Source organism: Opisthocomus hoazin, chromosome 27, assembly GCF_030867145.1.
Source record: "Opisthocomus hoazin isolate bOpiHoa1 chromosome 27, bOpiHoa1.hap1, whole genome shotgun sequence".
Lineage (NCBI taxonomy): Eukaryota > Metazoa > Chordata > Aves > Opisthocomiformes > Opisthocomidae > Opisthocomus > Opisthocomus hoazin.
The window spans coordinates 5613437-5627486 of NC_134440.1; the positions used below are offsets into that span (position 1 = coordinate 5613437).

The following is a 14050-nucleotide window of genomic DNA, read 5'->3' on the forward strand; positions in this document are numbered from 1 at the left end:
TCGAATAAATAGAGAGTATCTAAAATATAGATGCATTGCATCAACATCTGCAGATGGTCGGTCAGTCCCGACAATACCGGAATGGGTTCATCCGGACGGTGCCGAGCGGAGCCGCGGGCTGGACCGAGCGCTCCCGCCCTGCTCCCGCTGACGGCGGGGAAACAAGTCTCCTTTTTTCCTTTTTATTTCCTTTTTTTTTTTCCCTCCTCCCCTGCTCTTGGGCCTCAAGTTTGAGGCTACGCCTTGTTTAAGCGAGAACGAGAACATGTGGTAGCCCTACTTATGAAGGGAAGGAGGTGGAGGTTTTGAATACCGCCGAAAAATGATTTGTCTTGATACATCGGGAAAGTGATTTCTTCCCAGCAAGTTTCTGGACCTGTTTAAATAAGGAACGCTCCCTTTGCCAGTGCCTCCGTCGAGTGGAAACAATGATGTGAGACCCACTTCCCCCTCACAGATACCAAATCAGGAGCGAGACCGTGTCGGCAGATGGGATCCCAACCGATGCGAGGGACGGGTGGAGCCGCGCCAGAGCTGGAGCCGCGGTGCTTCGGCTGCATTACACAAACACAGGCGCGGACGTATAGAGATGTGTACAGCACAGCGCCACGAAACGCCCCGTAACCCACTGCTGGCGAGCCGGGATAACGTAACACTCGTATTTTGCGCTGTCACAACCACGAGAACAGTTTTAAACATCTCCTCGTGTTTCCAAACCTCCTGATTTTTCGAGCGCTGTGAAACACCCTCATCTCCCGGGGAGCGATGCCGCTGCAAACAGCAAAGCTGCGGCAACAGATAAGCAAGCTGCAAAAAACCCCAAGCTCAAAACACCTCCCGGACAGACGCTGCGCGCTATTTATTATTAATAACAGTAAATAACACCGGGGGTGATGAGGAAGGAGCCAGATGAGATTTCGCTGTAGCTTTGAGCAGGGAATTTTCCATCCTTTTTTTTGCCCTTTCTGCATTGTAGACATTCTTCCGGACAGCTCCAGCTCCTATTACAGCAGAGAGGGCTGCAGAAATGGAAAGCATTAGGGAAATCTCAGCCTTTGTATTGGAACCACATTTCCATGCCCAGGAGGCAGCGAAGCGGCGCAGGACGGCCCGGCTCAAGCCACGCTCCCGCGGCGGAGCCGGAGGGGCTTCACGCAGAAGGCGACCCCGAGTGAGACGCCCGAAAGAAGACATGCAAGCGAAAAGCCATCCTTCGGCCACAGCCGCGACGCCCCAGCAAACCCCGAGACCTGGTCGGGGAGTTTTTGGAGGTTGCAAATCCCAGCTGCAACCCAGCTGCACGCTAAGAAATGAAGCAGGCGCCGTGTGCTCGGCCGCCTCGCCGGCAGCGGCAGAGGTCAGGCGCATCCCTACACCTCCGCACAGGCCGGTGCTCGGCTGCCGCCAGGGTGGAAGGAATAAAAAAAAAAAGAGAAAAAAAAGGATTAATTGGAGCTACTCAAGTTGGTTTGTAACACACAGATTGCACTGGGGGGTTTTTCCCCCCTGGTGTGCCTGGTTTTGGGGGCTGCAAGCCGGATCTGCGCTGGGCGCGGGCGCGCCGGGAGGTGTTTTGCAGCTGGAGGCTTGGCGAGCGGGTCTGGGGTGCCCAGCACCCTCCGCCTGCTCCCGAGCCGCCCCGCCGCTCCCAGCAAGACCCTGGCGAGAGGAGGGTCCCGAGGGGCGGGAGAGCCGTCAGCCCGCTCACGCGCTCCGCTGGGCGTCTGCACGTCACCGCACCCCAAACCCCTCGATATTGCAAAAACACAAATTTCCCGAACCGGGGCGCAAAGAGCCCCTCGGAGAAACGCAGCAGCTCCGCCGCCTCCCAGCCCCTCTGCGGGCTCGGGGCGACGTGAGCGGAGGCAGCGCCAGCAAACCCCGCTGCAAATCCTCCTCCCGTGGCGCCTGGTCCTGCACTGCTTCTGCGACACCTCACCTTGCTTTATTGCTCTGGTTCCCTTTCTATTTTTTTTTTTTAACTGGAGGCTTCTGCAACAAAACTAATTTTAGTTTTATAGTAGTGAGAACTGGAAAGCACCCAAGCCCTTGAGAGTGCAGTTATTATTATTAGATTTGGGTGAGTTTGGGGTTTTGTTTTGTTTTTTTTTTTTTTTAAAGTCAAGAGTGAGCCGCTTGTTGCCGTGAGCACGGCGCGGATCACGCCGCCGGCTGCCCATCTGCCGTCCCCATCCTGCTCCCACTGCACAGCCCCAGCTCCTAATTTTGGGCATTTTTGGTTTGTTTTTTTTACCTTCCATCCAAACCCAACGGTGCGAACCCTCCCGGGAGCTCCGCGCGCCTGCAACGTGCCTCGAGTTTGTCCGGTCTCAGCGGCATTCGCACCCCCGGGGTGCGGGTTCGCCAGCCCTCGCCGGTTCGTCAGCGCAGGCAGTGCCCCGCGGGTGGGCTTCGCACCCCGTGCCCACGGCTGCCTCCTCCCTTTCCCGACAGCGAGGGGAAAAACTCTGCGTTACAGAGTGCAGGCTGCTCTCCGGGGAGCCCTGCTGAAGGACGGTGTTTATGTTGCCGCGCTACATCCCGGCTCCGCTCAGCCAAGAGCCCCGTTTGGACAAAAAGCGAAAAAACCCCAGCGCAGCCTGGCCCTGCGCAGAGGTCGGGAGTGCTGCTGCTCTCCCGCGGGAGATCCCATCCCACGGCGAGCTCTCCTGCCCCAGGGGATGCTGACCCGCTCCCCCGAATCCCGCAGCTGCATCCCGCGGCTGCGGTGGTCGCCTGCACGAGCACCCTCAGTGCTGCCGCGCTGCGAGGGAGCTGCACGGGACCCTTTCCCCCCCCCACCCCCGTTTCAGCTGGACCGAGGAGCTGGGATGCGATCGGGGGGCAGCGAGCGGAGCGTTTTCCCTCCTGTTGGTTAATGCCCAGGACATGACACCAATATTCTCCTTCTGTTTATGATTTGCTTTTTCTGGGAAGAGGGCCAAGGGGAGAAAACCCATCAATCCCAGGCAACAAATATAGCCTGCCCAGAGAATGCAAAAGTCTGCGGTCTCATTTATTTCTCCGCAGAGTAAACAAGAGTGACACTGCTGTAAATGCAAACCGGAGCCAAACCCCAGGCCTGAGTCCCCTCTCCCGCAGGATTCCAGCCCCGCCGCGGCAATGGGCAGCCTCGGCTTTGGGGGATCCCGAAGCGCAGCCGCTCCTGCCCGCGCTGCAAACCCGGCGGAGGGTGGCGAGTGCCAGGGCTTCGCTGGTGGCCTCGTGGGGCTCCGTCCCCTCCCTGGCAGTGGCAGGTCTCCAGCCCAGCGGCGGCTGGCGGGAGGTTAATCCAGTTACTTCAGATTATCACGAGTTTTAAGAAGAAAAGCCCAGGGCTGCAGGGAGCGAGGCGATGGCAAAGGGGGCACGAGCGGGCGCGGGGAGCCGAGCCTGAGCCTTTCCCCCAAGCGCAAACCACGGTCAGTGCACCTCTGCTCCCAAACACAGGGATCTGGGGTGCCGAATTGGCAGCGCAGGGACCCCGGCACGGCCGTCACGAAACCCTGGGAGACCCCCACACAGGGCAGCGACAGATGGCAGGGCTCAGCCCCCCTGTCCTGGGGCAGCACGGGGCACCCGCAGCCGTCTGATGCGCCCCGCGGCTGTAATGCAGCCCGTAACACGCACCGCGCGTGCAGCACACCCCAGAACACACACTGTGCATGCAGCACACTCTGCCCAGCGCCACACGCCCCGCCGGCACCACGCCATACGCTGCAACACCCGCACAACACCCCCCCCCCCCCCCCCCGCACAAGCCCACCGCGCCCGACACGTAACGCCCAGTCAGCACCGATGCGTGTGGCACACACACAGAATCCCAGCATCCCAGCATGGCAGGGGTCAGAAGGGACCTCTGGGGATCCCCCAACCAACCCCCTGCCGGAGCAGGGTCACCCAGAGCAGGCTGCACCGCGTCCAGGCGAGGCTTGAATGTCTCCAGAGAAGGAGACTCCACACCCTGTGCAGGTGACACCCGCTTTGCAACCCCCCCTCTGCCGGTACCACAACCTGTACCTGTGCACCCAACCCACCCCGGGCACGCCGAGAGCAGAATGCGCCCTGTGCACGTCGCACACCCACTGTCACCCTCCGGGGTGGCTGACGGGGACCCCCGGGCCACCTCTGGGGGGGACAACAGCCGCAAGCAGTCATCACCACTCCAGCGGCCGCAGCCTCCGCCGGCACCGACAGCCACGTCTCTAGTCCTGCGCAGCAAGCGGGACGGTAACGCCGCGGGACGCAGCGGCAGCTCAGTCTCTCCTCCTCCAGCCAGAGGTCTGGGGCTCGTCCCTCTCCCGCCGCTGCAGCCCCCGGTCCCTCTGCATGGTGGCCAGCGGGGTCTCGGGGCTGGGGCATCGCCTCTCCCGCCCGCTCCTCCCGGCGGGGGCCCGGCCCTTCACACGCAGCCGCACTCCTTGGCCGAGAGCTCGTTGACGGTGTAGTAGCGGTTGTAAGCATCCAAGAAGGAGACGTCGTCGTCGTAGGCCAGCGGCCGGCAGCAGGGTCGAGCCCGGACCTTCTCCTTCTTGATCTTCCTCCTGCTCCTCATGCTCTTCAGCGAGAGGTCGTAGCTCCGGATGGCCGACTCGCAGGTGCCGCTGCAGTAGCGGAAAAGCACGGTCTCATCCGACTCGTAGCCCAGCCCCAGCTCGCTGACGCTCACCTCCAGCTCCTTCAGGGCGCAGGGTTTGTGGCGAGCGCGGGCGCGCTTCCTGCGGCTGCCGGCCCGGGGGAACAGCGGCAGCTCGTGTCCACCCGAGTTCATGGCCTGGCTGTAGCGCTCCACCAGCGCCGAGACCAGCTGCCGGATCTCCCCCTCCGTGTAGCTCTCCAGCAAGCGGCTGTCTGCAACAGAAGGGGCGGACATCAGCGGGCGTCCCCTGGGGTGGTGAGCGTTCCCCGGAGCGGGTGGCTGTCCCCCAGGATGGAGGTCCCCTGGGGCAGGTGGATGTACCCCTGGACAGGTGGATGTCCCCCGGAATGGAGGTCCCTTGGGGTGGGTGGATGTTCCCCCAGCTTGGAGGTCCCCCATGCCAGGTGGATGTACCTCAGGATGGAGATCCCCTGGGACAAGTGAATGTCCACCAGGATGGAGGCCCCCATAGGGTGGGTGAATGTCCACCAGGATGGAGATCCCCTGGGGCAAATGAATGCTCCCCAGGATGGAGGTCCCTTGGGGTGGGTGGATGTCCCCCAGGTTGGAAGTCCTCCATGCCAGGTGGATGTACCTCAGGATGGAGATCCCCTGGGGCAACTGAATGCCCCCCCAGCATGGATGTCCCTTAGGGCGGGTGAATTTCCCCCAGGATGGTGGCCATCCCCATGTGCTCATTCCCAGCTCACTCCATGCCCGGTAGCGATTGCAAAAATTGCAAAATTCAGCCCCGCAGCCCGACAACGCGCAGCCGAACCCAGCGTCTCCCAGAAGCCGTCTTTGAGATGTGCACGAGATGCCCGAAGGCTTTGGAACCCAAACCGCAAGGCCAGAGATCCCCCGTGGCCTTGGGAGCCCCAGGGTGGACACGGGGGTGGCCGTGGCCAAGCAACCCCCAGCCCGTGAGGGCAGGAAGGCAGCAGGGCGAAAAAACCCTGAGCCCCTCCCTCCCCTTTCCCTCTCCTGCCCTGTTTTCTTCTATTTTCTTTTTTCCTCCCTACCAGCTCTCCCCTGCCTGGAGCTGTCCCAAGCAACCCCTTCCACTGCAGAACATCAAGTTCACGCTTAAAAGTCAACTATTTAGGGGGGGAAGAAAACAACCCCCAGTTAAATCCTGCCATGCCCATGGTTTTCTGATGGCTGTGGTCGGGCATGGCCAGGCGCTGGCCCCATGGCTGGGACGTCGCAAGGGCGAAGTGCCCGCAAAGAGCGTCCCGGCAGCAACTCGAGACACTGGCACGGCTCCTTGGTGGCACCACCCCGATGCGCCAAAAAATAAGGGGAAAAGGTGGGAAAAGCACCTGATCCCGACTGACGGAAGATCCTGCAGAAAAGCCACGGTGGGATTGGGGAGAAACACCAATAAATTTAATATTTGCACTGCTTCTCTATGGCCTGGGTGGAAGGGCTGCCCCCCCCAAGACCCCTAGGGCAGCTGCCAACAGGCAAAACGTCCCCAACCGCCACTGGCAATGTCCAAGTCCCTTCGTCCTGACCCCAAAGCCGGGGCTGGGCCAGCTCAGCGCTGGGGGAGGCGCAGGAAAGACGGAGGAAAGCGTAATTTGACAGCTTGTCATCGATTGCCAAATTTCAACCCAAAAAAGACGTTCTTCTGGTTTGGAATCCAAACAAGCACGCTGGAGATCTCCCACACGCTGCCAGCGCACCGGGGCGAGCGGTGCCGCGGGCGAAGCCACCGCCTCCCCGCAGAGCGCAGCCGTTCCCCCTCGCTCTCAGCTCCTGTTTGACATCTTGCATTTGTAAAAATAATGCCGAAATTAAAAAAAAAAAAAAATTAAGAAAAAGCACGTTTGGAGCTAAAAACGCAGCTTCTTCGCGTGAAGATGAGCTGTTTGCATTCGGTTTCCCAACGTGGAGAGCTGACGCGCTCGCAGCGGGGTTTGGTGCCCAGCGGCTGCGTTTCTGCGGGACCCCTCGCTTGCCACCCCCAGCCCCCCCCGCCGCCCCCCGAGCTCCTCTCTCAACACTCCTAAAGGGGAGGAGAGGGCGGCGGGGAAAGCAAAGGGGGAATAAACGCGCCGGGCTGCGTCCTGCGAGCCGCAAGCGCCCGCCGTAGGGGTCCTGGGGCCGGGTCCCGCGGGCGCGGGAGGGAGGTGGCCCGGGGCAGGGGCGCAGCGGCTTACACTGGGAGAGCAGCGAGCTGTGGCGTTGCAGGGCTCGTGGGGATCTCCGCGGAGCCGCCGGCAGCGAGGAGGAGGATGCCCGTGAGGAAGACGGCGAGGAAGGCGAGGGGCTGTATTTCCGGCTTCCGTTGAACATGTCTCTACAAACTAAAATGGATAACATGGAACTGAGGAGCATCGATGCAATGGCTGCAAACTTCCATACCTTCATCTTAGAGCAAGTCAGAACATTGAAACTCTGCAAAACAGGCAAAACAAATATCCTTATTACGCGGCCTTCGCCCATGGCCCCCTCTTCCCTCCCCCCGTCCCATGGCTCGGGCTGGCTGACCGGCTCCCACGGGAACACCAGCGTCCCCTTGGCTCCAGCTCGTCCCCTCCCAAGACCAGTCTGGTGTTCCAATAGGGAAACTGAGGCACGGAGATGAGGTGCAGCCCAGGGCTGGGCTGCAAAGGGGAAACTGGCCACGGCGGGGCTGGTGGCGGCAATGGGGACACGGCACTGTCTTGATCTGATCTGTTCCTGACAGCATGCAGCTTGGCCAGGCAGGTGGACATCCACCTCCCCTCGCTCCAGCCAGGTTTCCTCACACCGGGGCCCGATATCGCAGAGGGCGGCTGTGAGTAAAGCACAGACGAACTCATGCCACGCCGGCTTGTGACACCTCTCCACCCGGCGCACTCCATCCTTGGGATGGGATGAGCAGCGGAGGCAGCCCCTGGCTCCATCATCTTCCCCGGCTCCATCGTCCTCCCCGGCTCCATCGTCCTCCCCACTCCCTCGCAGAGCCCCGGAGCGGTTTGATGTCCCCTCCACCAGCGAGGAGCTCCACGAGTCCACTCCTGCCAGCTGCCCGCCCAGACCCCGTCCGTAGACACGGCCACGCTGCTCGACCAGAGCCCGAATCCCTCTCTGCCAGCGTGCTGATGGGGCAGCTCCATCGAAACCAGCCAAAATAATGAAAAGCTCAGGAAAAAACTGAATGGGGCGGCGGGAGCGTCCCGGCGCGGCTGCAAGGCTTGTGGTGGCAGCGGGCACCTCGGCCGTGCCCATCACCCGGGGCTGCAGCCCAGCAGCTCCTCAAAGCACAAACCCAACCCCACTGGCGTTTCCCTCGCAGGTGAGCTGGGCCCTTACCTTGCGCCATTCAGTTTTCGCCATCCAAAGCGGATTGGATCTGGTGGGGTTTTATAGCGGAGCCCGCGGCCGGGCTGGGCGCGGGGCATCGGGTCCGCGCGCTCCTCAACGGGCTGTCGGCCATGAGATCCCCATCAAAGACAGGCGCTGGGAAGCAGCACGGACTGGCAGCCGCCTCCTGGCCCCTTTTTTTTATTTCAGCTCCTTGCGAACTCCAAACATTTCTCCTTTTTAAATAAATCTTCCACGTGGGGGGGGAAAAAAGGAGGGAAGACAAAAGAAAAAAACAAAACCCAACACCAGTTTAGCAATATTTGCCAAATAGAATCCATCGGGGTGGGGGGAAAAGCGTTGATTTTAAAATGGAATTTGACAGGTTTGCTTTTACTGTTCTTGTAGAAAACAACAAGAAGGGCTGCAGAGGCTGCCTCATCACCAGCAACCCTCTGTTTTAAAGGATGTAGGTAATTGCTCGTTAACTAACACTAATTACATGCCCCGTAGGTTACAAGATAATTGTAGAGCCCAGCCAGAGCCTAAATATTTTCAACTGGGCTATAAACAATGCCAAGCTGGAAAAAGAATAGTTTCACCATATAAGGAGGTGAGATCATGAAATCCCGCCGGGGTACCGAGCGGCGGAGCTGGCCGAGACGCCGCGCCGATAAGCACCGGCAGCGAACGCGCGTCGGGCCGCGGGTGGCTGCTGGGGAGAGCACGGGAGGGGGACGGTGCCATCCCCGTCCGCGTCTCCTCCGGCAGAGCCGAGCTCGAGTGGGTCCTGCGGGCGCGGGGAGGGTGACGGAGGCCACCGGGTGTCCTTGCATGGTCAGCATTAGGTGCCTCAAGTCAGACTTCTCCTCTGAGATGAGAGCGGGGAACAAGCGCCAAAACCACTCACCAGCATCGAACGGCTCCCGGCAAGGCAGCGGGGACGGGTGCTAAATGACCAAGAAATTTGCAGTTTGTTCTTGGAGAGCTTGCGAAATCTGGAGACTGAAGGGCTCGTGAAGAAGCAGCAGGCTCGGGCGACGCAGGCGGCGGGGGTGTGGGGTGGGGGAGAGACCCCGCTTGCGGTGCCGTGTTGGGCGGCAGCGGTCGGCTCTCCGGGGGGACAAGCTGCGTCCGGCAGCCGCTGTTTCGGGAGGTGAATACGGCAGTGGGCAACCAGCAATGGGTCACACACACCCTAGAGCTCAGCGTCACCTCCCGAGCTGCTCCTGGGGGGCTTGGCCCCCTTCACCCCGCGCCCGGCAGGAAGGGGCTGCGATGGAGCAGGGCTGCGACACGCGATCCGTCCACCTGAGAGAGGGCCTCTGGCTTATTGTGAGCCTATAAAATTTTAGGAGGGCGGTTTCAGCCTTGCTGCGTGTCCCATAAAACAGCCTCCTACTTCAGCATCCAGCAATTTTGGCCCCCACCCGCTCACCAGTGACCTTTCAAAAGACCAAAACCCCAGCTCTGATGTACAAAACAAGCCAAAAAAAACCCAAAAAAATATTCCAGGCTTTGCCTTTGGTTTCTCTTGCTCTAAAAAGCCACAGACCACATGTGTCAACCTGCAGGGAAAGCCTGAAGGTCGGTGTCGGGGGGAAGGAAAAACACGCACAGGCAGAAAGGAATCCCGGCCGTGACTCACCGGGACGGTGTCGGAGCTGCGCCCTCCCATCGTCCTGCTTTCCACATATGATAAACCCATTCCCAGCAATGATTAATCATCATGAGGGGCTTGCCACGTGCTCCCCGGACCTGTGGCTGCGGGCACGGCTCCGGGCTCTCCCACCGCTCTGTTGGACGTGGCGGGTACAGACGCGCCGGCTCAGCCCCATCCCGCACCCCCAAAACCCCCCACACCTCGAGTGCCTGTGGTGATGCCAGGCTGCTGTGAGCCAGCTGCCCGCGGCTATTGCTCAGCATCTGGTGGGGCAAGCGTCCATGGACTCATAGAACGGGTTGGGAGGGACCTTCCAAGGCCATCCAGTCCAACCCCCTGCCACGAGCAGCGACAGCTTCAGCTGGATCGGGCTGCTCAGAGCCTCATCCAACCTGGCCTTGAATGTCTCCAGGGATGGGGCATCTCCCACCTCTCTGGGCAGCCCGTGCCAGGGTTTCACCACCCTCAGCGTAAAGATGTCTTCCTGCTATCCAGTCTGAGTGTTGATGTGTCCCGGTGTTGCTGGCACAGGGAGCCTCCAGCAAGGGAACACCAGGGTGCTCCCAGCCCAGACGACGCAGTGCTGGGCATGGCTGCTGCTCTCTGCTCCGGTCTCATCGCAGCTGCTCCATGATGCAAAGGTCTCCCTGCGTCGGCAGCTCCGGGCTTGGCATGGCAGGATGGACATCCCATGGGGCCGGGAGGCAGCCCTGCCCCTCAGGGTACCCCAGCTGGCACCCAGCTCTGGGAAATCACCCACTAAATCCACACCGGTGGCTCGTCCCCCTTGCTCAAAGCAGTCTGGGGAAAAGGAAAGTGCACTGCACGGGAGGAGACCGGGTGCTGGGGAGGGGGTTCGGCTGCAAGGCAGAGGCGGGTGGCCAACACTGGGCTTGGGGAAGAAGGCTGCTCCAGCTTTTCCCCCTCTTTCTGGAGGGGATGGAGGAACCCAGCAAAGCCCGGGCTTTGGGGTGCTACAGGAGCTGTCGGTGCCAAAATGTGGGTGCGAGGGTGTGCCAAGGGACTGATGGGGAGCGTAGCGGGCAGGAGGGCTTGCACAGAAGTGCAGCCTCACCCAAGGACACCCTATCCTCGCACAGCCTCCTATCCAGCACAAAAAAAGTCCCTCTTTTCCCAGGGCAAACGGAGAAGTACAGCTGTGCTGGGCACCCTGCTCGTCTCTTACCACGTGTCTCCGGGAGCCAAAACCCGTGGAGCCACTACAGCTGGACGCGTCGCCCTCGGCCCCGGGCTGCGCCCACGCTCTTGCTCCGGCCCCAAAATAGACCGACGGAAGCCACACCACCATCCTCCATGGGTCTGTGCCCTGGATTTGCTGCAAGGGCGCTTCTGGGCTGAGTCCTGGCGGGGTTTGGGTGCTCACAGCCACATTACATCCCAGGAGGGACCCAGGAACGCTCCTGGGCTTGATGAAAGGCAAAGTTTGCACTCAGCTTTTCTGTGGAGAACAGCCGGAAAGCTCCCTGTTTTCCTGAGTTCTGATAATCCATTAACGCGATCACAACCGTCCAGCCATGCTGTGTCCTTCTGCAAAGTGGGAAACACAGTCCTGCAGAAGAAGACCTTTGCCCACCAGAAAACCCCCCAAACCAGCCCCATTTTGCACTAAAACCGCTCCGGCACGAAGCCTTTGCTCCAGCAGCCTCCTCTGCCAGTCACAGAATCACAGAATGTTGGGGGTTGGCAGGGCCCTCTGTGGGTCACCCAGCCCAACCCCCTGCCCAAGCAGGGTCACCCAGAGCAGGCTGCACAGCACCGCGGCCAGGCAGGGCTGGAATATCTCCAGAGAAGGAGACTCCACAGCCTCCCTGGGCAGCCTGGGCCAGGGCTTCATCACCCTCAGAGGGAAGAAGTTCTTCCTCGGGTTCAGCTGGAGCTTCCTCTGCTTCAGTTTGTGCCCGTTGCCCCTTGTCCTGTCGCTGGGCACCACTGAACAGAGTCTGGCCCCGTCCTCCTGACCCCCACCCTGCAGATATTTAGAGGCATTTCTAAGGTCCCCTCTCAGCCTTCTCTTCTCCAGGCTGAACAAGCCCAGCTCCCTCAGCCTCTCCTCGTAGGAGAGATGCTCCAGTCCCCTCCTCATCCTCGCAGCCCTGCGCTGGACTCCCTCCAGTAGCTCCTCATCTTTCTTGAACTGGGGAGCCTAGAACTGGACACAGTGCTGCAGATGGGGCCTCACCAGGGCAGAGCAGAGGGGGAGGAGAACCTCCCTCGACCTGCTGCCCACACTCCTCCTAATGCACCCCAGGATGCCATTGACCTTCTTGGCAGCCAGGGCATGCTGCTGGCTCATGGTCATCCTGTTGTCCACCAGGACACCCAGGTCCCTCTCCGCAGAGCTGCTCTCCAGCAGGGCCACCCCAGCCTGTACTGGTGCAGGACCCTGCAGTTGCCCCTGTTGAACCTCATCAGGTTCCTCTCTGCCCAACTCTCCAGCCTGTCCAGGTCTTGCTGAATGGCAGCACAGCCTGCTGGTGTATCCACCACTCCTCCCAGTTCTGTATCATCAGCAAACTTGCTGAGGGTGCACTCTAACTCTTCATCCAGGTCATTGATGAAGAAGTTAAAATCACCTGCCCCGCTCTCATCCCCACCACAGCCTGCTCCCGCTGGGGCTTGCTGCTTTCCAGGCAGAGGAAAAACCGCTCCGTGTCCTGAAGAATTGGAAATCTTAAGGAAAAACAACGAAAAGCAGCGCAGCCAACTCCCAACGCTTCGTCTGGAGGGAGCGAGTTGATGATCTTGGCTCCCCCCGCCGCCGCAGATCCTCCCAAAAACCCTCTGCGAGCATCTCGTGCCTCTCGCCTTCCTTTTGAAGGGGAGCCAACAAATCCACCCCACGGCCCTAAGTAAACTTTTCCAAGGCTTGATTACCCTCACAGTTCAGCAAAAGAAGAAAAAAAGAAGGTCAAATCAATAGAGTCTCATTTCTAGTTGGAGTTTTCTTCGCTTCAGCTCCCAAGTGTCGGCGTTTCCGCTGCCTTTTACTGCTAAATCAAAAAGCAGCGATCCCTTCCCGCAGATGCTGCACCTTCGCTCACAAAAATGAAGCGTTTTGGGCTTCTCGGACTTCCCTCACTTTTCACGCTCTCGGTTTTTCGCATAGCTGTTTTTTTTTTTTTCTAACCCATTTCCAATTTTTCAATTTTTCAAGCAGACTTTTAGGATTTGTTTCCAGTGTCCGCTGACTCCTTACAGCCTTAGCTCCTGGAGTCATGGGATGGCAGGGGAAAGCAGAGTTTTATTTTTTTTACCATAAATCCTCCTTGCCGAGGGGGAAGGAGGAGAAGCAAAAACTTTCTGTCCTGACGCTTCAAAGCCCAGAAAGCAGAGAACCCAAAAGACATTATATTAGAAGTGTGTCATAAATTTTCAGTCGATTCATGCTTCCGGGCATTGATTCATTATTTTCAAGCGCTCGGCCTCAGCCACGCCGCGAGAATGGATGAGGCCACAGAGTGGCCGAGGTTTTTTTGGCAACACGAAACACTTGGAAAGACGAAAGCCTTGACGGGACATCAGAGAGAGCTTCCACCTGCCACACGCTGTTTATTTTAGTGCCTTACATGGGAGCCAAGCTGCTTTGAAACCCCGGCTCCCCATGACTCACCCTGCAGGAATTAAACAATTTCCATCCAGGCTCACGGGGAAGCAGCTCCAGGGGCTGCTGAAAAGCGGCTCCTCCAGCAGCAGCCTCCGGCTCAACGCCTGGTCCCGGTCGGAGGACGCTCGGCCGGTCCCGGAGGGGACGGGAGGGGTGCAAAGACCACGTGGACAGACTTCTCCCAAAACTTCTCGCAAGCTCCCGATGTGGTTTGTTGGGAATTGAACCCCCACGAAGAGCATCGGCGTGTCCGACACCCCCGACCAGGGCGGATGCTGCACTGAGGGTACCGGAGCCGGAGCCTGTGGTGGGATGGCCAACGCCCCAGGGTCAAACCAGCCCCCAAAAGGCAAAACCAGCCCCAAAATGGGGAGCATTGAAAGGAAAAAAGTCCCAAACCCTGCTCCGAGTTGAACTGTTGGCTTTTCCTGCTCTTTGGACACTAAACAGATGCACAAAGAAAATGTCCCTACCTCCAGCTCTGCTCCAGGGTCATGGAGTGCCACCATCTCGGTGCAGATATCCCTTTGGCTGGGGACACTGGGCAGTGGCACCTGCGTCCTCGCCGGCAGCTCTCCCACCCCGGCACAGCCCCGCGCTTTGAATGCCAAAAGCGGTGGCAGCCATGGTGCATCCCATGGCCCCGCAGCGCTGCCTCGTCCCAGCGCTGCCTTCTTCCCCTCCCCAGCTCTCCCCGCTCCCCCGTAAGCAAAACCAGAGCTGAGTGTGGGACACATGGTTCTGCTTTGCCTAAGTGAAAACCAGCCCAACACAAGAAACTCCAAAGCTCTTCCTGCAGCCTCAGCTTCCCCCGGTCCCCCCCAAATGG

At 59.7% G+C, this 14050-nt stretch overlaps 1 protein-coding gene across 2 annotated transcripts; it reads right to left on the reverse strand.

Moving 5' to 3' along the window:
• Positions 1-3776: 3776 nt before the first annotated feature.
• On the reverse strand, positions 3777-8591 carry NRTN (neurturin). Of its 2 annotated transcripts, none has more exons than XM_075444205.1 (3): positions 7943-8591; positions 6805-6951; positions 3777-4851 (listed from the first exon to the last, which is right to left on the reverse strand). In XM_075444205.1, exons 1-3 carry the CDS (start codon positions 7950-7952, stop codon positions 4403-4405), a joined length of 606 nt encoding a protein of 201 aa, XP_075300320.1. In that variant the 5' UTR covers positions 7953-8591; the 3' UTR covers positions 3777-4402. The 2 variants fall into 2 exon arrangements, with proteins under 2 accessions (XP_075300320.1, XP_075300319.1); XM_075444204.1 differs by having other exon boundaries at positions 6805-7042.
• Positions 8592-14050: the final 5459 nt, after the last annotated feature.